Source organism: Mus caroli, unplaced genomic scaffold (genome assembly GCF_978045245.1).
Source record: "Mus caroli unplaced genomic scaffold, Mus_caroli_1 scaffold_3, whole genome shotgun sequence".
NCBI classification, from domain to species: Eukaryota; Metazoa; Chordata; class Mammalia; order Rodentia; family Muridae; genus Mus; species Mus caroli.
In genome coordinates, this window is record NW_028227258.1 from 66,564,321 (window position 1) to 66,588,513 (window position 24,193).

Consider the following 24,193-nt stretch of genomic DNA (forward strand, 5'->3'; position numbering starts at 1 on the left):
TTTGGGAGATGAAGTAATGTCCCCCTCAGGACAAAGAGCAAGTCTACTGTATTCCTTTGTACAGAATGGCAACTTTTCCAAGTTGTGATACCTTAGGGGAACATCATTCATCAGAGCTCTTTATCTACGTGGTGCTTGGTGGGGAAGAACTGAGGATACCAGAGGAGGCTGATACTGTTTCCTTTGTCTTTGCTTTGTGGAATCTTGTGTATTCTACAACATCTACTAAACAGGAATGGATTAACTAGTGACCTTATCAGTAGGGGGAAATCAAACACCAAAGTGGAGCAGTGATGGCTTAGATTGCTATGTGCATTATTTCTGTCCTTACTTGCTGTCACCAGGCACCCAGCTCTATCAAGTTTATATCCTGCCAGATAGCCAAAAACACCAACTGCATGTTTTCAAAGAATTCTCTTGTGCTATTGGAAGAAATGAAATAAACGAGATAAAAGCAACTTCAAAACTCTTGCTAAATTAAAGTTATTGACCACTTTAATATCCAGTTCTAAATCATGGAAGCTGTTGTTTTCCTCCACACATGTTTTTTTGTATGTCTGTATATAGCTGTGAAGTTGCAATACATGGAAAAGAAAGTTGCGCAAAAACAGTTGAGCTTTAAATGCTGTTACATAATTGCTGCTTGACTTTGGTAACTCTAAAGTTCCGTATCCTAGTTCTTGAAATAAGGAACCGAATTCACGATCTGGTTGTATCACTTGATTGCTGGGGCTTCGTCCAAGATGAATATACAAATGAATAACCGATTCAAGACTGCAATGAATCACCAACTAGTGGTCGGGCATAATCCCCGCAATCAGGAGGCAGAGGCAGGTGGATCTCTGAGTTTGAGGCCGGCCTGCTTTACAGAGCCAGTTCGGGACAGCAAGGGCTACAAAGGGAAACCCTGCCTCGAAAAAACAAAATAAACAAAAAAAGATTCTCACCATCCAACCAAGGAAACTTAACCAGAGCCCAAAGCCCAATAAACCACAACTCCCAGAAGGCTTTAAACCGGGATGCGTCATGCACCATTTGCAGAACTACATCTCCCAGGAGGCCCTGCAGCGCCCAACCGTCTGCTTCTCCCGCCTTGCTCCCTTTTCCTCACCCCCTCGCAGCGCGGTGGCCCACTAGCTCCAGCGGTCGGCGGGGCGGGCGCGCGCCGGGGTCGCGCGGCTGCCGAAGGGGCGGGCGCGCGCCGGAGGAGTGGAGGCGTAGGGGGGCGGGGGACCGCTCGCTTGCTCGCAAGATGGCGGACGAGGACGGGGAAGGGATTCACCCCTCAGCCCCGCACCGGAATGGAGGCGGCGGCGGGGGGTCTGGGCTCCACTGCGCCGGGAACGGTGGCGGGGGAGGCGGCGGCCCGCGGGTCGTGCGCATTGTCAAGTCCGAATCCGGCTACGGCTTCAACGTGCGGGGCCAAGTGAGCGAGGGCGGGCAACTGCGGAGCATCAACGGGGAGCTGTACGCGCCGCTGCAGCATGTGAGCGCCGTGCTGCCCGGGGGGGCGGCCGACCGGGCCGGGGTGCGCAAAGGGGACCGCATCCTGGAGGTGTGAGTATCGCTGCCGCCACGCCCCGTCCTCCTATCCTTCGCCTGTCCTGGCCCCGCACCCTGTCACCCAGGCCGCACCTCTCTTAGCTCGAGAGCCTGCCGCGACCCTCGCCCCCCGCGGGCCTTCGCGGCCCGGTTTGGAGACTCCTGCTTTCCTGGCGTCTCCAGTTTGTGCTCTCCCTGCTGCTCCCATGCCTTTGGCTGCTCTCAACCCGTTTGCCTTCTTCTATTAGCATGCCTTTTTCTGCCCCTTACTTAGGGAGTCTCCTTTCGACCTAGCCAGTACTGTGTCCTCCCCAACTTTTCATCTTTAGCATCATAGTTTCCTGGTCTCTGCCACTCCCCTCAGACCTTGTGGACTGTCCCTTCTGCCCTCTAGACCTGATAGGACCTGTGGTCAGCTCATTTTCCTCTGGAGGCATCATTTCTCCCCACCTTAACCCTCCACCCACTTTCCTTAGTTATTCCCCGTTATGATAAAAGCACACCGACATTTTTGCATCCACCGCTTGGCCTTTTCTCCCCTCTTCTTCTTTGTAGTCACACCATCACGAGTATACCTTATCACATGCATTTTTGGGGGGGAGGGGTTGGAACCTGATTTTTCAGGCTAGTTTCTCCATGGCTACATTGCTTTAGAGTACAGCCTTATCTGGCTCCCCGACTTCCCACGTGCACCACTCCTCACACCTTGGAGTTCGGTTTAATAGTGCTCCTAGCTCCTGCTTCCCTCAGGCTGCAGTCGACTTAGGTCTTTATCCTCTCCGTTTTCCTCCTGCTCTGTGCTATTGCAATCCTACACTTTATCTTATTTCTCTACGTAGCTTTCCCTTCTCTTTTTAAGGCCCCTTCTGCTGTTGCAACCCACCTTCTGCTGCAGTCTTCCTTCATCGAACTTGTTCAGGCTCACTTGTCACCACCACATCCCTTAAAGCTCCAGGGATGTTGTCTTGGCAGTTTGAACGCAGACCTCCACTGCCCTACGCTGTGTTGTGGTTATGATTTTTTACTTTGTCCTAAATTTGTATAGTGGTTGTTGGTTGACTTGTTGGCGCTGTGTGCTCTCATTGTCTCCATTCTCCTTCAATCCTGGATCTCTCCTTACTGCATCTATATTGTATCTCCCCACCCCCCACATGCAGCCTCTCTCCTTCCATGATGGGATTTACTCACACAAGTCTTTCTTCTTTTTAAACATTTCATTTTAATTGTAAGTTCCACAGCTGCCTGCTCTTCATTTTGTAAAACAGATTCATGTAAGAGCTGCACTTACAGAATCTTGGGAGACTGTCCTTGTAAAGGAGCCCCCTCCCTCCAGGCCCCCCCCGCCCCCCACCCCTTTTTGTGCCCATTACTCTTACTCTGCTTCCTCATCTTTTCCACTTGAAGAAAGAGTCGCTCACTAATGCATGTGTGTGGAGAGCGTGCACATTTCTTCTGACCTTTATGGAAAGAGATGCTTGTGGGGTTTTTGTTTTGTTTTAAATTGCTATATTACAGGCTATTTCCTAATATTTCCTGGTGGTATACTTTAGTCTTTCTGGGTAGCATTAAGACACTGAATACAATAGTGACTTTGCCTTCTAACTGGGTACCTGGGTATTTATTTTCTAGAAAACGCAAAAGTGGAGACTGATTGATGGTTTCTTCTGATAGAAACTTTTAGAATTGTCATTTTGCTTTCCCTTTGGAAATTAACTTTGATTCAGCTCTTTATATTTAATTTTAAAATATATAAAGTTTTAAGTGTATTAAAGTTCTAGGTCATTTGCTGTATAGGGTCCAAAACGATGAAACTACAGCTAATATCTACCAAGAGTGTTTAAGCTTTTTACTCTTCTTATAGTCTGCAGCAGAAATCCCAGCTGTAAACTTGCCGTTGTAAAGAAGATCTGAGGGACCCTGTGAATCCTTATGAGAGACCAGGAGCCTAGGAAGTAGATTAGCTTCTATTTTTTGGTACTGTCCTTGGTGGTGAGAGAGATTTTTGTAATTTTTGGTGACAGGGGAAAAGAAATACTGCCTAGACAGTTGTTCCTGGAAGGTTGGTGATGATAAAAAGAAATCTTCATGGTATTGGTTTTGTATCCTTTGAGCTTTTTTTTTTTTTTTTTTTTTTTTCTTTTTGGTTTTTCGAGACAGGGATTCCTTTGAGCTTTTTGTATTCTGATTCAAAGTTCTTTTTCAAAATTCAAAATTCTTTGAAACTATGGTACCACTGTAGAAGTAATAGAGGTAACTAACAATTCTAAGCTAGTTTATAACTTCTGAGACTTCTGTATACCTCCCCCAACTCCCCCATTTCCTTAGACTTTTCAAGTAAGAGAAGAAAAAAATCGACTACTAACTTTAGGGATTTATTTATATATATGAGGCAGAGTCCCATGTAGCCCGGGCTGGCCTCAAACTCTGCATGTAGCGTCTGGTTGTCCTACCTCCACCTGCTGAGTGCTGGATTCCAGCTCTGTGCCACTTTGTTGGGCTTATGTTGTGCTGAGGATGGAACCCAGGGATTTAGGGCTTCATGCTTGCTAGGCAAGCATTCTACTGACTCAGCTACAATTCCCAGCCTGAGCTTTTCAGTTTGTCTTACCCAGGTTCTTAATTAACCTTTCAGTTGTCCCAGGCAGGCTTTCATGTTGATGGAAAGTGATCGGATCTGAGTTAGGGAGAGGCTGGCTATTTTATCGTATATAGCTTTATCGTTGTGTGCCAAGTCACAGGCGGGCAGGTGTCTGGGCCTTGATAATTGAGGTCTGAGATTTCTCCCTATTTTAAACTCCTTTCCCTATGTGCAGACAGCTTTTACTCCAGTTGTCATTGTTTGGACAACTGGTAGAGGTGTGAAAGAATAGTAACAAATTTAAGTGGATCTAGACTTGAACATCAGCAAGAGGAGCCATTTCTTTGTGTTGCTCTTAGAGTCTGCTTACCCAGGCTCATTGACTCCTGGGATAATTGTTAAACTCACTGGAGCCAGTATTGGCTCACTTTCTCCTTTTCCTTTCAAGGCTGGCTAGGAGTCATGTTGCAGGGCTTGGTACCACAGTATGAAGAAGCCCTCTGGGCTCTAAATTTACTACAGATGGAAAGTTTCTTGACTAACACTGTTAGTCTCCACCTTGTAATTTTCCCCAGTGTAATGTGTACTGTGTACCTTCCCTTTGATGTGCATGTACCTTGAGGCCAGAGAATAAAAGATGCTTTCAACAAATAGAACCAAAATAAGTATATCTTTGCACTGATTATATAGTATGTGAGTAACTGGCTTCAGGTTAATCTCTGTAACGTTAACGTCTGGCTGAGGACACTTGCTTTCGAGAGAGTTGCTGTGTGCAGTGGGGCATGGAACTGCCTACACTTTTTGAGATTGTGTTTGTGGGCCTTTTTTGACCTGATCCTGGGATCTTTGTATGTGTGTGTGTGTCTCTGCCTTCTCCTCTCTCACCACAGGATTGGCTGGGGTTAAAGATGTTTCCCCCGGTGTATCCAGCTTTTAGGTAGGTTCTAAGAGTCAAACTCAGGTGGTCAGGCTTGCACAAGCCAGCACTTTTACCAGCCAAACCTGCTTTGGAGAGTGTGAATTTCAAGCACAGACCCTTAAGGCTTGGCTTGTAAACATTCAAAACCATGATGTATCCTGCTAGTCAGACAGAATATGCTTCCCTTCTTAGTAGCTACCTGATAATGTACCCATCAGCTTTTCCTTGCTAAGGTTAAGGCATAAATAAATTAGTTTGTGCAGTTTGTTTATTGAGGGTCATTTTTTGTTTAATTTCATGTGAATTTTTGAAAATAATTTAACAGTTTGATAATGATTTTTACAGTTGAGTGAGTCATGAGACATTGAGTATCTTCTTAACCTTTATTAAAAAAAATTGATTTTGTTTTCCTTTGGCTCAGATTTTCCAGGTAGACTTGGATAATAATGCTTGAAATGATTGCTGAGCAAAGGGAATGTTTATGGCAAAGTCCTCACACCTGCCATGCGTGAGAATCACTTGGGGTCCTGAGCCAGAAACACAGACTTGCAGCTACACTCTTTAATGGCTGGGATTCAGTGACTGGGTCTTGCATAAGACTAGGAATCTTTGTCACCCCTTTGCCAGGTGTAGGGAATGTAAGTCACATGCTAAGCCACATTCTCAGAACAGCATGATAGTTACGGACTCTTCTAGATTGTTCTCAGCTCATTGTGCTTTATCATTATGGTTACACTGGGAGCCACTAGCTAGGACTTTGCTAACACATAGTGACTTATTAAGCTCCTGAATTCCAAACTAAGGGGAAGACAGTTCCTCACCAAGCAGTCTGTCCAATTGTCCCTACTCAAGTGGATTTTGCTGGTGTCTTGCAGCAAAGGTGGATCATCATTTAGAGACAAATGATGATCATTGTGTCATCTCGCAGTGTCTATGGTGTGTTACAGTTTGCAGTGCAATATATATTCATTTGAACTTCAGGACAGCCTTCTGGATGGAAAGGTTTAAAGCTCCTTGGGGGCAGGGACTATGTTAACTATTATGTTTATTGAATCCCTAGCCGAATATGCTGTGGAGCCTTGGTTTTCTTTAGTGAATACTCGAATATAGTAGATAGGAGTAAAATGATCCTTGCGTTGTAAGGAGAGTCTGCGCTGAGTGACATCCAGAGTTAAATCCAGGTGTTAGGGTGCTCTCCCGGTGAGGAGAAAGCTTGCTTTCGTTATTGACTGTTAACAGTCAACTACCTTATTTTTTATTTATTCTTTGGAAGTTTTACACCTGTATCTTGATCATATGTACCCCAGCTCCTCCCAACTCCCCTTAGGATTCCCCCTCCTACCCTGTGATATCTCCTTCCCAACTTCATGTCTTCCTTTTATAACTAATTAATTAGATAATTTTTAACCCACTCAGTCCAATTAGTGCTGTTCATATGGGCATGGATGTAGGCCATTCACTGGGGCAGGAGGACCTCCCGGTGGCCATACTTGTCAAGAAGAATAACTTCCTTCCCCAGCAGCAGCCATCAACCGCCAGTAGCTCCACAGCCTAGGTGGGGTCTCCGGATAGTCGGCTATTCTGGATGGTAACTGGTTATTTAAAATCAATGAAGAGTAGCTGAACTTTGTTTCTGATTGTGACATGTGACTTGCATTTTTTTTTATTTATCCTTTATCTCATGTTAGTATGGATCAGAGGCTGGAGTCTAAAGCAAACTATCTTTGCTCCTATATTGCTGAGTTTTCTCTATTGCCAGCAAAGGGAAGGAACATAACAGTCGTTCTTGTTACTTAAAAATACTTTTCGTCTCATGTAGTGAGGGTACAAACAAATAATAGTAAACTTGAAAACCATATTACCTTTCCTTAGAAATCATTTTTATGGGTTGCTGTGGCTTAGTAAAGGCAAGGTTGCATGCCTTTAATCCTGGCACTCGAGAGGCTAAGACAGGCTGATCTCTGTGAGTTCAAGGCCATCCTGGTGTATATAGTGAGTTCAGGCAAGCCAGGGCTGTATAGAGAGGGACTCAATCTAAACCCCTTTACCTTCTACCCCACCTCCCAAAAGAAGACTGATTAGTTGTATAAGGGCTAGTTTTTAATTTGTGGTAAACAATTGTCTTTCAGCCACTACTAGTTTATTAGTTAATTTTAATTTGTTTTAGGTGAGGGTTTGTTATCATGCACTTACTGGTAAGTATTTTACAAGCCAAGTCTCAATGGGAATAATTGAAATGCTAGATAAGCAGAGAGATTTAACTGACTTTGGATTCTTTGTCTTTGTTTTTTTTTTTTTTTTTTTTTGTTTTTGTTTTTTGTTTTTTGAGACAGGGTTTTTCTATGTGTAGCCTGGGCTGTCCTGGAACTCCCACTATAGACAAGGCTGGCCTTGAGCTCAGAGATCTAACTGCCTCAGCCTCCCAAGTGCTGGGATTCAAGGTGTGTGCCACCACTGCCCAACTGAGATTTAACTGAGAAGCAAAGACTTTATGATCACAACAAAGTGCTTTAAGAATACAATCCATGCTGAGTTTATTCAGTGCATGGTGACATTACCGACAAAGACTGTTGTGGTAGTTTAGCTTAAGCCAGGGATGTTCATTCTGGCAAAAAACAATCTTTAGGCAGTGTTGGAAGCTTTTCAAAAAGCCAGGCCTCATGGTAGTAGCACAAACCTTTCATTCCAGCACTAATGAGGCAGAGGTAGCTGGATTCTCTGTCAATTTCAGGCCACCCTGGTCTTCATAATAAGTTCCAGGACAGCCAGGGATACACAGTGAAACCCTGTCTCAAAGAACCAATCAATCAACCAACCAGCCAACTCTTTTCAAAAAACCCTTCAGTAAAGTTTGTGTTTCTAGCACTCAGAATGCTGAGGTAAGTGGATCTTGAGTTTTAGACCAGCCTGTGCTACATAGAGAAATCCTATCTCAAAAACAAAACTACCAAAAAATAACCCCACCCTAAAATAAAACAAGACAGAAAACCAAAATTGTTACAACTTTTATATTACAACTCAGTGTACACACACAGACCTACATTAAGTGCCACCAAAGTAAACCACCAAACTATTCACTGTTTGTCTTTTTCTTGGTACAGTAATCAACTTTCTACCTTCTTTTAAAAGCAGTGTCTTTTAAAATTTTTATTAGTAGTGCGTGTATGAATGCACACATACATGCATGCATATTGCATGTACATGTGTACTGCAAGATGTATGTGGAGGCCAGAATATAAGCCATATTCTGTGGAGTCCACATTTTCTCCCTTTCCACCTTTGTGTGAGTTTTGGGGCTAGAACTCAGGGCTTGCTTTCCAGGCATGGGCATCTAGCAGTGAGCTACCATCTTGCCAGCCCACTCTTTGTTTGAATGCTCATTGGACCATGTCCACTCTTAAAAACCCTGATTTGTTCATCCTTTGGATGCTAGGTCTTACAGGTGCTAGGCAGGTAGTCTACTATCCATGAGCTTATCTGCAGCCCTAAACATAGTGATTTAGCTATCACCCTGCCTCCCCACCCACTGTTAATTTGTATGGACTGGTTTCATTTACTCTTAGGCACAAACTGGGATTAAAGGCAGGTGCCACCACCACCTGGCTAACAAGTCTGGATTTTGTTCTTATGTGCTAGGAATATAGTTGTGTGTGTGTGTGTGTATTTGTACCCATGCAAATTTTGGTTTTATTTTGTTGAACACATTTCCGAGGTTGAAGTGGAAAAATCGGTGTTAAAATGAAAGACCATTTTTCTCCTTTGACTGTCTTCTGCTGTATAGAGAAGGGAGCTGAGAGCAAGGTTGCTCTGACACGCTGTGCTAGGAGCAGCTGATGAGACGCTGCCTTTCATTTGTTCCCGCACTTTGCCCAGAGTCCTAGCCAGCTTCTGGAATGTCTGCTTCCTATCACCTTATGTTGTAAATGACTGAGCTGGGCTTATCACTGTGTTTATAGCATTTTGTCCTTAGGTGCTCCAGGGCCCTAACTCCGATGTCTTGTTCTAGATATACTTTGTGTCTGTGATTTGAAAGTGCCACCTTGGATTTAAATCCGTTCTGTTGGTGGTGCCGGAAACATGGCTCAAGCGCTAAGAGTAGTAGCTTCTTTCCCACAGGACCAGAGCCGAGAGTACCAGAGTACCAGAGTACTCAGGACCCACAAGACAGCTCACAACCACCTGTAACTCCAGCTCCAGGGATCCAATACCCACTCTGGCCACATACTGCCTCTCTTCCCACATGTGTGAGTGCACACACACACACATTTACATGGACATAAAAATAATCTTAAATATTCTGTTTTGGTATTATAGCTTGTTGGGAGTTGAGGTGACTAAAGTACTAAAGTGTGTACCTGAAGTCTGCCTTCAGCATGAAATAGGTGAATTTTTGCTGTGTCAGGCATGTGAAGAGTGCTTCAGTTTTGTGAGATTCTGTTAATTGGATGTCAGGTGGTATGTGTGTCATCTTGTACTTACTGTCTCTTTCGGCTTAGTAAGGCTCTCCTCACTGGAGGAGATGTGCCCATTCTTGAGTATTTGAGTTGCTGAATGAGGCACCGTGTATGAGTGTCCTTATGTTTTTCCTCCAGTGAACTTCTGTTTGGACAATGTTCTTGTTTGTGACAGTAGTCCAGGCTGGCCTTTAGCTCACTACTTAGCTGAAGCTGGCCTTGAACTAACTCTTTCTCTCTGTCTCTCTCTGTCTCTGTTTCCCTGCCTCCCTCTCCACTTCCCTCCCTCTCTGTTTTTCGGGACAGGGTTTCTCTGTGTAGCCCTGGCTGTCCTGGAACTTACTCTGTAGACCAGGCTGGCGTTGAACTCAAAAGAGGTGTGCACTAACACACTGGGCTGGTTTTGAATTCTTGATTCTTCTACTTGTATCCGAATGCATTACCACATCCGGCTTGGTTTTATTAGGTTGTCCAAGCTGACATCAAACTTGCTATGTAGCCAGGTTGACTGTCCTCGATGTTCTCCCATTTCCACCTACTGAGTGTTGGGATTCAGACATGTGCTATCACGCCCAGTGGAGAAACATCTTTTTTAAAAAAATGTTTTGTTTTTGCTTAAGCTATCTGAAGCTTTTGTTTTATTTTGTGCTGGTTAAACCCAGGGTCTGTGCATGCTTAAATACTTAAAATCTATCAAGCTATACCCCTAACATTACTCAAAATGTGATTTATTTGTGTGACAGACCTCAGATCAAGACCAGACCTCCCCCCCCCCAAAAAAAAAACCAAACCAAACCAAACCATGTATGCTGTGGATTCAATACCCAAGTGATCTGCTTACTAAGAGCCATCTGTAGGAGTTGTCTGCTTGCATTGGTTCTCTTCAGCTGCTTTCAGGATGGTTCTTTCAGAACTGTTTAATGAAAATAATAGGAAATTGGTCCTTAATACAGCAGAAGTTTGTTAAGTCTGTGTGTCTGTTTAGGTTTAGTTACATACTGTTGTTAGAATTGAGAGGCGGACTGAGTGTTTGGAGATTGGGGAAGATGTGATAATTTCAGAAAGTTTGGAAACGTACCTTCACTTGTTTTGCTAGTTTACTTATCTTCCAAATGTGCAAGGTGTTTGTCTACAGAATATACTCTGAGGGTTATACTATATTTATATTAAAAAGATGCTATTTAATTATAAGAGCAATCAGCCCTTAGGGCTAGAGAGATGGTTCACTGGTTAAGAACACTTGCTGTTCTTGAAGAAGATGCAGGTTTAGTTCCTTGCACCCACATTGCAGGGACTCACAATCATCCTTTTTTAATTTGTTTATTTTATTATTATTATTATTATTTTTTTTTTTCGAGACAGGGTTTCTCTGTGTAGCCCTGGCTGTCCTGGAACTCACTCTGTAGACCAGGCTGGCCTCTAACTCAGAGATCCGCCTGCCTCTGCCTCCTGAGTGCTGGGATTAAAGACCATCATGCCCGGCTTACAATCATCTTTAACTCAAGCTCCAGGGAATTGATCCATTAGCACCTTCTAGACCTCTTGGAGACACACACACACACACACACACACACACAAACAGATCTTCAGGTTGGGTGAGATGGCACATTCAATTAATCCTGGCAGTCAGGAGGCAGAAGCAGGTTGATTTTTATGAGTTTGAGGCCAGCCTGGTCTACAGAGCAAGTTATAGGACATCCAGGTCTACAGAGAGAGACTCTGTCTCAGAACAAACAAACAAAAGAGCAGTAAGCCTTCATAACTGCTGAGCCACATTGACAGCCCCTGGAATTTTGTATTCTAGCAGGAGTGAGATGAACAAAATGGTTTTATTGTTGATAACAAAGGTCATGCTGGCTTCATAGGCAATTTCCAAACTTTTTTTCTAGCTTGATTATGTATTTTTAAAAAAGATTTATTTATTTTATGTACATGAGTACACTGTATCTGTACAGATGGTTGTGAGCCTTCATGTGGTTGTTGGGAATTGAATTTTAGGATCTCTGCTCACTTCTGTTGCCCCCCTCCCCCAACTCCCAAGTACACTCTGGTCAACCACGCTTGCTTAGTTCCTGCTCACTCCAGCCCAAAGATTTATTTATTATTATACATAAGTATACTCCAACTGTCTTCAGACAAGCCAGAAGGGGGCATCAGATCTCATTACGGGTGGTTGTGAGCCACCATGTGGTTGCTGGGATTTGAACTCAAAACCTTCAGAAGAGTAGTAAGTGCTCTTACCCGCTAAGCCATCTCGCCAGCCCGATTATATTTTTATAGCTTGAAAAATATCTTAAAGTATCATACTTTCCTGGATGACAAATATGATTCATTTTCCAGATATATATCCTGTATTTGTAAACTGATTGCCTTGTAATTACAGACTTAGGAACTTTTCATTCTCTCCTAAGCAATAACCCCTTGTTTGTTCTAGCTGGAGGTGTTAGGTTGGAGAACAGGTGAGCTTTCTGTACTTCCCTTGCCTCAGGCAGATGCTTTGGGAGAACACGCAGCCACAGGTAAAGTCTCAGTGCAGCAAGTTACACACCAACCCCCACCCCACCCCCCTGCCAGCCTGAGACCATCTGGTGCTGACCCACACACAGTCAGCTTTGCCAGGGCCAGTTTTCACTGTTATGAAAACTCTTTTTTAGTGTCAAATTTTCTGAATAGAAATACTTGGTTTTGTTTTGTTTTGTATTTAGAGATAGGGCCTCTCTGTATAGTTCTAGTCTTGGAACATACTATACAGACCAAGCTGGCCTTGAACTCACAGAAATCTGCCTGCCTCTGCCCTCTGGAGTGCTAAAATTAAAGGCATGTGCCACCATGCCTGGCTGGAAATGTCTTATAAGTATTGGTAAAGGCTGGAGAGATGGTTCAGTAGTTAAGAGCACTGGCTGCTCTTGCAGAGGACCCTGCACCCACATGGTGGCTTAAAACCATTGTTTAACGCCAGTTCCAGGGCATTGAACACCCTCTTCTGGCCTCTGTGACACCAAGTATGCAAGTGGTGCACATACATGTGGGCAAAGTACCCATACCTTTAAATTAAATGAAAAATAAAAGTGCTGATAAGGGCTAGAGAGATCCATTAGTGGTTAAGAGCATTTGCGTTACAATCAGAGAACCAGGGTTTAGATCTTAAGTAAGTGTTCTATAAAAGCTGTAACTCCAGCCTCTAGGAATGACACACACACACACACACACACACACACACACACACACCTGTACACAAACAAAAATTTGGTAAATCCAGTTGTCATATACTCAACACTTAAGGAGACTAAGGGTTGTCTTAGTTTCAGACATTGTGTACATAAAGATTCATTCTGTGTTGGATAGTTTATAGGTTTTGTTTGACAGATAGCATTGTGCACACATTGTAAGCTGCCATGTGAGTGCTAGGAACTAAACCAGTGTTCTCTGCAGGGTCAGTCAGTGCTCCAACCCCAGTAGCATATTTCCTTTGATAGCTGAATTAATACTTGATTATATGGATGTATTCATTCACTGATTGAAGGACATCTGGTTACTTATAGTTTGGGACGATTATGAATAAGGATGTTTTAAGCATATGTGTACAGGTTTTAGTGTGGCTATGAATTTTTCTGTTCATCTGGGTCAACACATAGGAGCATGATTGATGGATTGGCTAGTAAAACTATATAAAAAATTGTCAACTTGCCTTTTAAAGTCACTGTACTAGTGCTATGAAAAGACACCATGACCAAGGCAACTCATGAAAAAAAATATACTGGGGCTTGCTTATAGTTCCAGAGGGTTAGTTCATTATCATCATGGCAGGGAACATGGTGGCAGGCAGATAGACATAATGCTGGAGAGGTAGATGAGATCCTTAGGCAACAGCGAGGGATGGAGAGGGCAATGGGAACAGGCAAATACTAGTCTTGGCACCCCACTCCTAGTGGCACACCTATTCCAAGAAGGACAAATCTCTGTCCTCACCTAGCAGTTCATCTGCCAGGAATTAAGTATGCAAATATGTGAACCTCAGGGGGCTGTTCTCATTCAAAACACCACACAAAAAGTGACTCCCATTTTACATTCTTGCTACAAGGACAATTGTATTTGTCTCACATCTTTACTGGTATTTGGTGTCTGACATGGTAAGTTTGGATTTTAGCCATGTTTAATGGCCATGCTATTGTTTTGATTTTGAATTCCTCCATGATGAATGTTGAATTTCATTTCATGTATTTATTTGCCATCTGCATATCTTCAGTGAGATATCTGTTCAGATACTTTGCCCATTTTTAATTTGGGTTGTGGGGCCAGGGAGAAGGCTCAGCTGATAAAGGCACTTACCACCAAAGCCCTGGAACCTTTGTTTGATCCCTGGGGCTTATATGGTGGAAGGCGAGTACTGATTCCCAAAAGTAATTCCTTGACTTCATATGCACAGTGTTGTTCCCAACCCCACCCCCAGGTAAATTGGGTTGTTGTGTTTTAAGAGTTTGCCATGTATTTAGATACATTTAGATACAGATACTTTTTTGGATACACGTTTTTGTAAATGTTTTCATTCTCTGTCTGTCATAGAGACTTTTTAAGTTTTAGGTAAAGTTTAGCTTGCTAGTTTTTTCCCATTTGTGGACCATGTCTTTAATGTCATATCTAAAATCTCATTTTCAAACACCAAATCACATAGAGCTTTTGTACTCTGATCTTTTTAGAAGTTTTATATTTTTTGGAGACAGGGCCTCAGTATGTTATCAGAGGCTGATCTTGAACTTGCTATGTACCCCAGGCTAGCCTTGAGTTTTGTCCTGCCACCTCAGCTTCCTGAATGTAGGATTCTCCCAGAGTTCCCTCCTTACAACTAAATTTTCTTTTCTTTTTCCTTTTTCTGTTTTTTTTTTTTTTTTTTGATAGGTGTTTCTCTATGTGTAGTCTTTGCTATTCTGGAACTCACTTTGTAGACCAGGCAGGACTCGAACTCAGATCCATCTGTCTCTGCCTGCCGAGTGCTGGGATAAAGACATGTAGCACATCTGCTCAGCCCTAAATTTTCAACTTTATAATACTTGCTTAAAGAATTAATTAACTGGGCTGGAGAGTTGGTTCAGTGGTTAAGAGCACTGACTGCTTCTCTGAAGGTCCTGAGTTCAAATCCCAGCAACCACATGGTGGCTCACAACCATCTGTAATGAGATCTGATGCCCTCTTCTGGGGTGTCTGAAGACAGCTACAGTGTACTCACATATAATAAAATAAATAAATAAATCTTTTAAAAAAATAATTAACTTACTTATTTTGAGCAGTACTAGAGGTCCAAATCCAGGACATGGATAGGCAAGCACTCTACCATTTATGCATAGCCTTGATCTATATAAAGTACACATTTTCAAAAGTGTGTGCATGCATGTTGAAGTGTGCATGTATAGGTGTGCATGCATGTGCGTGTGCATGTAAAGGCAAGAGGACAACTGAGTGTCAGCTTTGGAAATGCTGTCTACACGCTGGGAAAGGTAGCTAAGTGGGTAAAGCAAGAGGACTAGGGTTCAGAACCCCAGAATCCACATAAATGCCACATGGGTATAGATAGGGGCTCACCTGTAAGTACAGCCTTGGAAAGTGGAGGCAGAGGGTGCCTGAGCAAGTTAGCTAGTCAGATTAATATATTGATGAGCTCTGGGTTAGACCGAAAAACTGCTTTAAAAAGTAAAGGTGGCTGTCTATTAAGGAAGATTCCTGACATCAACCTGGGGCCTCCACATACATGTGCGTACACACTTCAGCACATGTACACTCGCGCGCGCACACACACACACACACACACACACACACACACACACACACACACACGATGTCCATTCCCTTTGAGACATGTTTTCTCATTGCCCCCTGAAGCTTACCAATTGGCCTGGACTGGCTAACCAGCAAACCCCACAGCTCTTCCTGTTTCTATCTCCAGATCCTGTTTCGAGGATTATAGTTCTGCACTGACATGTTTGGAGATATCTATCTATCTATCTATCTATCTATCTATCTATCTATCTATCTATCTATCTCCAAACATACAGAAACACACAATCTCATTCTGCAGTGCTTGCTGATCTGGAACTTACTGTGTAGACCAAGATAGACTTGAACCCACAGAAATTCACCTGCTTCTGCCTCCTAAGTGCTAAATTTAAAAGCATGTGCAATATTGTACCTGGCATGCCAGGTCTGCCTGCCTGCTTCCCTGTCTTCTTTCCTTAATGTGGGTTTTGGGAATCTAACTCAGATCTTCATGCTTGTGAGACAAGTACTTTACTGACCAAGATAATTCCCAGGCATTAGTTCATTAACAATAAATAAATAAACAAAAAATAACACTGTTTCCATCCTTCACCACTGGATTTATAGACACTTGCAACCTTGCAGCGGCTCCTGGCTTTTTACATGAATGCTGGGATTTGAACACAGGCATTTATGCTTATATAGCAAGTGCTTTTTACCCACCAAGCCTTCTTCCTAGTGTCCTTGTCACTTGTTAAAATTTAGGCTCTTGTGGCACATTGCCATTGTGTTTTAATGTATAAAGTTGGAAAGCATCTTACTGCTTACAGTTGCATGAGTCTATTGGCTGTATTTAAAGGACTGCTTCTGAGGATTAATTGCCATTTAGTCACTCGTGTGTGTCACAACAAAGGGAGGCTCCTTTCCCTGGTTTATACAGAAGTTTGCTTTGTTATGTTTTGTCCAAACCTTGTTCCATTATGTCCAGCTTCCTTCAGAAGCAGAGTATAAATCCTGACCAGAGCTTCTCTTCTGCTTCTGGAAGTGTTTATATTAGCTTTGTAATTTCCTCAGCTGGCTAACTTTAGTTGTACTATTTGAAGCCACTTCCATTAGCTAGCTAAAAACGTCTCCATTGGAGCTAAACATTGATCTCAAAGTAAAAATGAGGCTTTCTTTAAAATTATCAAGTGCATCTTTACAATGCTGAAAATATCCAGGTAATTTGAATATCACTTAGATTCCCAAATAAAATTTGGGTCTTATTTATGGGTTTTATTATAAAACATTTTCTTATGGAAAATTTCAAACACAGAGAAGTTGAAAGGATTGTAAAATGAGTACCCGTAGGCTTAGCATCTTTAAAAAATGTATTTATTGGGCTGGTGAGATGGCTCAGTGGGTAAGAGCACCCGACTGCTCTTCCAAAGGTCCAGAGTTCAAATCCGAGCAACCACATGGTGGCTCACAACCATCTGCAACGAGACCTGGCGCCCTCTTCTGGAGTGTCTGAAGACAGCTACAGTGTCCTTACATATAATAAATAAAAAATATATTTATTTATTCACAATTATATTAAAGTATGTGTATGAATGTAGATGTGTATGTAGATGATGTTTATGTATATGTACACCCATGCACGCAGGTGTTCAAGGGAGCCAAAAGAGGGTGTTGAATTTCCAGGAGCTAGGGTTGCAGGCAGTTGTGAGCTGATGGGTGTGGGTGCTGGCGACTGAACTCAGGTCCTCTTGGAAGAGCAGTGAACACTCTTAACTGCAGAGCTGTCACTTCTCCCCAGCCTCTGGACTGCCCCTCCGGATTCTATCATTAACGTTCAGTTTTTTTCTTCGGTCACATATTTGTTGAATTCTTTTTGATAGTTCCTTGAAGATACTGACTTCTTTGTGGAAAAGGATAGGTTGGTATTTCTTAGTCCACTGCACATCTTTTGTGTTGTTGGTTGGACTTGTGTGGTTCTCTGATGCTTGCTTATTTTGTGATCATTTATTTTCAGATGAATTTCTGATAGATTATGTTATGAAGACAGAAGGAAAGCAAAATTGTTGGAAGAGGTTTTATTGTCATGGAGAACAAGTTGAACCAGCTCACTTACTGTGTAGATATCACTGTCCTAATAGCTTTATCAGTGGTTCTGTCTTTAGTTCTCATAGTCACTTCATTAGCTGTATGTGGTGGCTTTTCATACAGATTGGGGAATTGAAGTCTAGCGAGACTGAATGAGTTACTTAATACTTAAGTAAGGTCTTATCTAAGACGGCATCATTGGTATTCAGACCCCTTGCAGTCTGATTCCCTAGAGCCCATGCTTTGAGACAAATGTCTGCACTGCTGAAACTTCCCTTTTTTATGGAAGTTACATTTTGTATTTATTTATATTTCAGGTTTGTATAAGTTTGGGACCATACTTGAACCTGGTTTAATAGTGTTCTTGTGTAAAACAGTGTATTATACCAACATTTTCATGACTAGTACATTAAAAGTAGTTATTATGTATGAGTGAGAGAGAGAGAGTGTGTGTGTGTGTGTGTGTGTGTGTGTTTGTGTATGTGTGAGTGAGTGAGTGAGTGAGTGAGTGAATGAATTCGGGTATATGCATGTGATTACCAGTGCTCTCGGAGGCCTGAGGTGTGTCGTAGCTTGTGACAGTTGTGAGCCACATAGAGTAGGTGTTGGGAATTGAACTTGAGTCTTCTCCAAGACCGAGCTGTCTCTCTAGCCTATGACTAACACTTTTATGACTGAGAAGTCCTGGAAATTCCTGAGGAGGGAGGGCCCTGTTTCAAATTAGATGGCCTGGAGTTTTTTAGTGACTTCATTCTTTAGAGAATGAAAGAATTTCTTTCTCTGTATTAAGTGAAGGCACATATAGCATTCCTTCTGCAGTTATCCAGATAAACATTAGCAAATGTGTTTAGGATATGACACAGAACACTAGAAGTTCTTTCCTGTTTTTTTTTTTTTTTTTTGTGTGTGTGTGTGTGTGTGTGTCTTTTTGTAATGCTTGGGGTTGAATCTAGGGCTCATGCAAGCTGAGTAAGTATTCTGCCACTGAGCCGAATCCCCACCCCTCGTCTGTATTTTTAATGAAGTTTTTGGGATGTTAGCCAGTTGGAAGTACATTCTTGAGGACCAGGACAGGGGACTGAAGCTGCTCCTGCTGCTGTCTGGCTGTTTATAACCCTCTCTTAAATTTCTCTGGAGTCTTTCTGGGGTTTATTTATTTTTGACACAGCCTCACTCTCTTGCTCTGGCTGGCCTGGACTCACTATTTAAAGCAGGCTAGCCTTGAACGCACAGAAGCCTCTGCTTCCAGATTTGCTGGGATCAAAAGTACATGGCACTGTAGCCAGCTTCAGGGAGGATTTTTATGAGTGACTCAAGGAGCAGTTCATTTCTGTTTACAGCTTGAAGTTGTGTTTTGAAATCAGGAGTTTTTTATCTTTTTGGAGATTGCATATTCTTTTTTGAAACCAATGAAAGACATACACTCTCTAGAAACGTTCTCCCCAGAAAACATATACATGCACATAAATACACATTTACCTACAAATTTTGTAGGGTCACTAATTTCCAAGACTATAAACAGAGTACTCCAAGATGGGGTGACATATGCTGTGATGTCCACATTAGGGAGCTGCGGCAATAGAAGTGAAGTCAGGGTGTGGCTGCAAAGTCAGATCCTGTCTGGGGAAGCTGGGGAAAGTGTTCATTCCTCCCGGGGGTGAGGTGCCGGGAACAGAGCCATGGGGGGCAATTTTTCCTGCAATAAATCTATGTTCGCTCTGCTAAAAAACAAACGATACTTTAAAGGAAAAAAAGGGCTCTGTAGAGAGACTGCCTTTTTTTTTTTTTTTAAGAGTTATTTATTTTATATATGTGAGTACACTGTCACTATCTCCAGACACACCAGAAGAGGGCATCGGAGTCCATCACAGATGGTTGTGAGCCACCATGTGGTTGCTGGAATTGAACTGAACACAGGACCTTTGGTAGAGCAGTCGGTGCTCTTAACCACTGAGCCATCTCTCCAGCCCGAGAGACTGTCACAAAAACAAAAACAAAAACAAAAACAAAAAAGAAAAAGAAAAGGAAAATAGTAAGGTTGAGGATATATTCACAAAACAATCTTGTTAGTGTTTAGGATATTATATTTTTGAGTCTTTGAGATGTTTTATGTCTCCTATTTTATTGAAAAATTAAAATGAATATTTGTTAATAAGCTAAGGTTCTTAGGGATCACTAAATCCTGTGATGATTTCTAACCTTGTCAATTGAGTTTTCTCAGAAGTATTAAGATAGATGAACTCCTTTGCCAACTCATAAGTTGAGGTTTCAGTTTCTTGTTTCCCCCCAGTGTCTTGGTGCATGATGTCATGCCTGTCCTGAGCTCTAACCTGAACCCCAGGTGCCCCACTATGAGCTCTATTCTACACCCCTTCTCAGTCTCCTCTCCTTCTTACTCCTCTCCTTTCTTTTTTTTTTTTTTTTTTTTAGGTTTTTCGAGACAGGGTTTCTCTGTATAGCCCTGGCTGTCCTGGCACTCACTTTGTAGACCAGGCTGGCCTCGAACTCAGAAATCCGCCTGCCTCTGCCTCCCGAGTGCTGGGATTAAAGGCATGTGCCACCACACCCGGCTTCCTCTCCTTTCTTGCTTGGCTTTTTAAAGTGACTATCATAGCTCACGTTGGCCTGGAAGCAGAGATCCTCATGTCTCTGCCTCCAGGATTATGTTTGAAAAGTTGGAATTTCGTATTCTGGTTTTTTTTCAGATTGTGTAAATTGGAATTTCTATCACAAAGACACCCTTAATTTTTATGTATAGAACTGATGGTTTTGGTTAAATCACTACTTTTAAGAATTTACTTATAATTAGAATTTTAGGTTGAGAAATGTCAGGAGTTTTGAGGATCACAGAATTTTTCTTTTTCTGAGTTTTTTGAGACAGCGCCTTGCCATATAGCACATGCTAGTAATGCTCCTTCCTGCTCAGCCTCCTGCATGCTCAGCTTACAGACTGAGTTACTGCCTACATTGCTAAAGGAGAACTAAGGGGGGGTGTGCTGGCTGAGGTCTCTCCTTTCTGCTCTGTTTATACAGATGGGTGTTTTAGATACAAGGCTCTGAGGAGGCTAGTCCACTGCTGAAAACTCAGCATTCTCTTCAGGAAGGGAAGACCCTAATGGTTTAGAACAGAACTGAAAAAATAATCTAACTCTTAACAGGAGGATAAACATTAAATAGTAAAGTGAGTAGAGGCCAGGTTTATTTTTCCTATGTCTCTGGTGAGAGCCAGGGAACCTTGAGGCCAGCTGCTCAGTGGTTTTACTGAGGCAGCTCACTAGGTCAGCGTTCTGGGAAGGCTGTCAGTTTGTTGAGTATTTGTGGGACTAGGCACCTTTCTTAACAAAATTATTGTTCTTCCGTATCTTACACGTCTCCTTGTTGCAGGCTCTGTACAAGCGAAGTGAATAGGTTGGTTTGTGTATAACTGTAGGTGCGTATTTCTTGGTTTGGACAGATTATACAGAGTTTAAAGTGAAATGTATGGAGGAGAAAATGTTTAGATTATTCAGATATCCAAATCATCCTACGAGATTATCCAGGCTGATTGGGAGAACAAAAGAAGTTAGGTCAAATAATAAAATTTTTAAAATAATTTTAAAATGTTTATTTTATGTATATTGGTGTTCTGACTGCATGTATGTCTGTATGAGGGTGTCAGAGCCCCTGGAACTGGAGTCACAGATAATTGTGAGCTGCCATGTGGGTGCTAGGAACTGAATCCAGGTCCTTTGGAAGAACAGCCAGTGCTCCTAACTGATGAGCTATCTCTCTAGCCCCTGAAAATAATGCAATTTTAGAGAGGTAATCTTGCCCCTTTAGAAGCCAAGAGATAGAGGAAACTGGTCTGTATGCAGATTAATACTTTTTAACTATCAAGATAGTAAATTTGTATAAAGGAAGGTTAATTTGAAGATATGGGGAAAATGTATATATAATTTAAGTAACTATCTTGGGGGCACACCTACACTTACTTTAATCTCTATAAAGGGGAGTTTTTTAAAAGAAAATCTCTGGGGTTGGAGATATGACTCAGTGGTTGAGAATGTATAATGTTGTTGCAGAGGACCCAAGTTTGGTTTTCCAGTACCCATCTTGGATGGCTCACAGTAGCCTGTAACTCTAGCTCCAGGCCTCCAGCCTCTGCGTTTATGTGCACATACCCATACATACACATAATTAAAAATAGTAGAAATAAGTCTTAGAAAGGAAATCCCCTTGAAGTGTAGGTGAACAGGCTGTAGTAAAAGTGGGAGAATTATTCAAGCCACTGATAGTATTGTACATATGGCTGGTTAAAACAAGGAAAGCAGACTGTTTGGATGGCTAAAATGAGCTTTATTTCTTCCCAGCATCCCCATCTTTCCCACATGCTTTCCTGAATCAAGCAGTGTGTAGCATTCTGGACTAGAGGAAGGGTAGGTCTCTCCTGTTTGCATTTCCTCTCCCTGCCGTAAGTTCACAAACAGCCTTTTCACTTTAGACTCTGAAAGACAAACAGCTTTTCTGGAACCAGATGAATCTTTTGATTCTATGGCTCTACTATGACACTGGAGTGGGGACAGGAGGGTGGAGTTACAAAGTGTTTGAACCCGTCTGGTTTATGGGACTGTTTTTTTCCCTTTTTCCCCTTAGGAACGGCGTGAATGTTGAGGGGGCGACACACAAGCAGGTGGTGGACCTGATCCGAGCAGGCGAGAAGGAATTGATCTTGACAGTGTTGTCTGTACCTCCTCATGAGGCTGATAACCTAGATCCCAGTGACGACTCCTTGGGACAATCATTTTATGATTACACAGAAAAGCAAGCAGTGCCCATATCGGTCCCCACATACAAACATGTGGAGCAGAATGGTGAGAAGTTTGTGGTGAGTGTCAGCCCAACTTGATCCTCAAACATGTAGTTAGCTTGTATTTCCCTCAGTCTCATTATGAGTATATTTCAGGAGGTCAAATAAGACTGCAGCCTTGGCCAGTTTGTCAGGAAGTTAGGTTCACTCAGAAGATCTTGACACTAATTGATTTATTGCAGGGGGTGGCCTATAGTAATAAGTTTCTGCATAAGTTCAATTTCATTTAATTTTCTGACAGTTTCAAGTTTGTATTCGTGAATATTTTTTTAACCATATGTCTCTGCTAGCTGTAGTCTGATTTACTGTTGGCTCTGGAGCTATAGAGCGAGATAATTTTAAAAGATATCTTCCAAAATATTTGGGTAATACAGAGGTCTATCATTTTGAAGCCTGTGCATTCCTGTACTCACTCCTCTCCACACCTTGTTCCTTCAGTTCTTGGTGATGTCTGTGTGCATGATTAACTCCTGAGTTTTCCCCTCGAGGCCCTAATATACTTTGACTGCAATTCCCTGAGCTGTTTTGCACATCTCTATTTTGTGGATAAGTAGAACTCATCTTGAATTTTAGGTGATACGTGACAGCCTGTTTCCCATGGTGCTTGTCTTCAAACCTTAGCTGCTGCTGTTTATTTGTTCTCTTGGTTGCACTGTGTACTTAATTACCTTTAATTGTTTCAGAAACATTGACATAAAAAGCTTAAATTATTTAATTCTTTTTAGAAATGTAGTGGGTTCTGTTAGATATTGGCAAATAGACTACAGGTGTCTAGAGCTGGCCTGTAGGGTTGGGGGTCTAGCTCAGTGGGTAGTGTTTAACTAACATACACAAGGTTCTACGTTTAACACTCTATAAAATAAAAAACTGATATGCTGATTAAAGTTATTGCCTCTAAAAGTAGAATTTGTCCCATGTATAGGAATGTGCTGTTAAATGCTTGTGGAATTCTTCCTAGGGGAAGGGGGATGCTGAACAAAACACGTTAGCTGGGGATAATTGCACATAGGTTTTGTGCCAGCATGGTCCCTGTGTTCTTAGAGCTGTCCACAGACTTTAGAAATGAGAGCTGATTAGTTATGGAACTTTTTGAGAATTAACCTAGGACTTTGGAAACTTCTGTAAGCCTTGAGACAAGGAATAAAACTACTAGTTATTCTTTTGTAAAGGGTCAGGTTTTTTTTTTTGTTTTTTGTTTTTTTGGTTTTTTTTTGGTTTTTCGAGACAGGGTTTCTCTGTGTAGTCCTGGCTGTCCTGGAACTCACTCTGTAGACCAGGCTGGCCTCCAACTCAGGAATCCGCCTGCCTCTGCCTCCCAAGTGCTGGGATTAAAGGTGTGCGCCACCACGCCCGGCAAAGGGTCAGTTTTACTAGCAACATTTTTGTATGTTAACTTTCATCTGCCTAGATGTCCAGTTTTATGATGTTTATAGTCTTTTATCTACTACCACATAAGGACAGAATACTTTCAGCAGCCCCAAGTTCCCCTGTTATGTTTTATAGTTATTTTCCTTTGTTAACTAACCACTGATCTGCTTTCTGTCTCTATATTTCTCTCTCTCTCTCTCTCTCTTTGAATGCCAAACAAATAATGTGTACTTGTATTAGTTACTGCAGCAAAACACCACACAGAAGTAAGCTGAGGAAGGGAAGGTTTGTTTGGGCTCATGGTTCAAGAGTACTCGATGTTAGGGAAGGCATGGGGGCTGGAGTGTTTCCAGTTGCTGTGGTTGGAAGCCATAGGCAGTTAGTCACATCACGCCCACACCCAGGAAGCAGGAAGAGATGAATGCTGGCACTTACCTTGCTTTCTCCTTTTTTTTTAAATTTTTAATATTTTTTTATTACATATTTTCCTCAGTTACATTTCCAATGCTATCCCAAAAGTCCCCCATACCCTCCCTCCCCACTTCCTTACCCACCCATTCCCATTTTTTTTGGCCCTGGCATTCCCCTGTACTGGGGCATATAAAGTTTGCAAGTCCAATGGGCCTCTCTTTCCAGTGATGGCAGACTAGGCC

The 24,193-nt window shown here is 42.3% G+C and overlaps 1 protein-coding gene across 2 annotated transcripts in view; it reads left to right on the forward strand.

The window, feature by feature from the left end:
• Positions 1-1,072: 1,072 nt before the first annotated feature.
• The window catches only part of Snx27 (sorting nexin 27), an 80,711-nt gene continuing 57,590 nt past the window's right edge, over positions 1,073-24,193 (forward strand). For both annotated transcript variants that reach the window (XM_021157590.3, XM_021157589.3), the window contains exons 1-2: positions 1,073-1,557; positions 21,959-22,190. In XM_021157590.3, the coding sequence (XP_021013249.1) occupies positions 1,253-1,557; positions 21,959-22,190 (537 nt within the window). In that variant the 5' untranslated portion in view covers positions 1,073-1,252. The remainder of the gene's footprint in view (positions 1,558-21,958; positions 22,191-24,193) is intronic.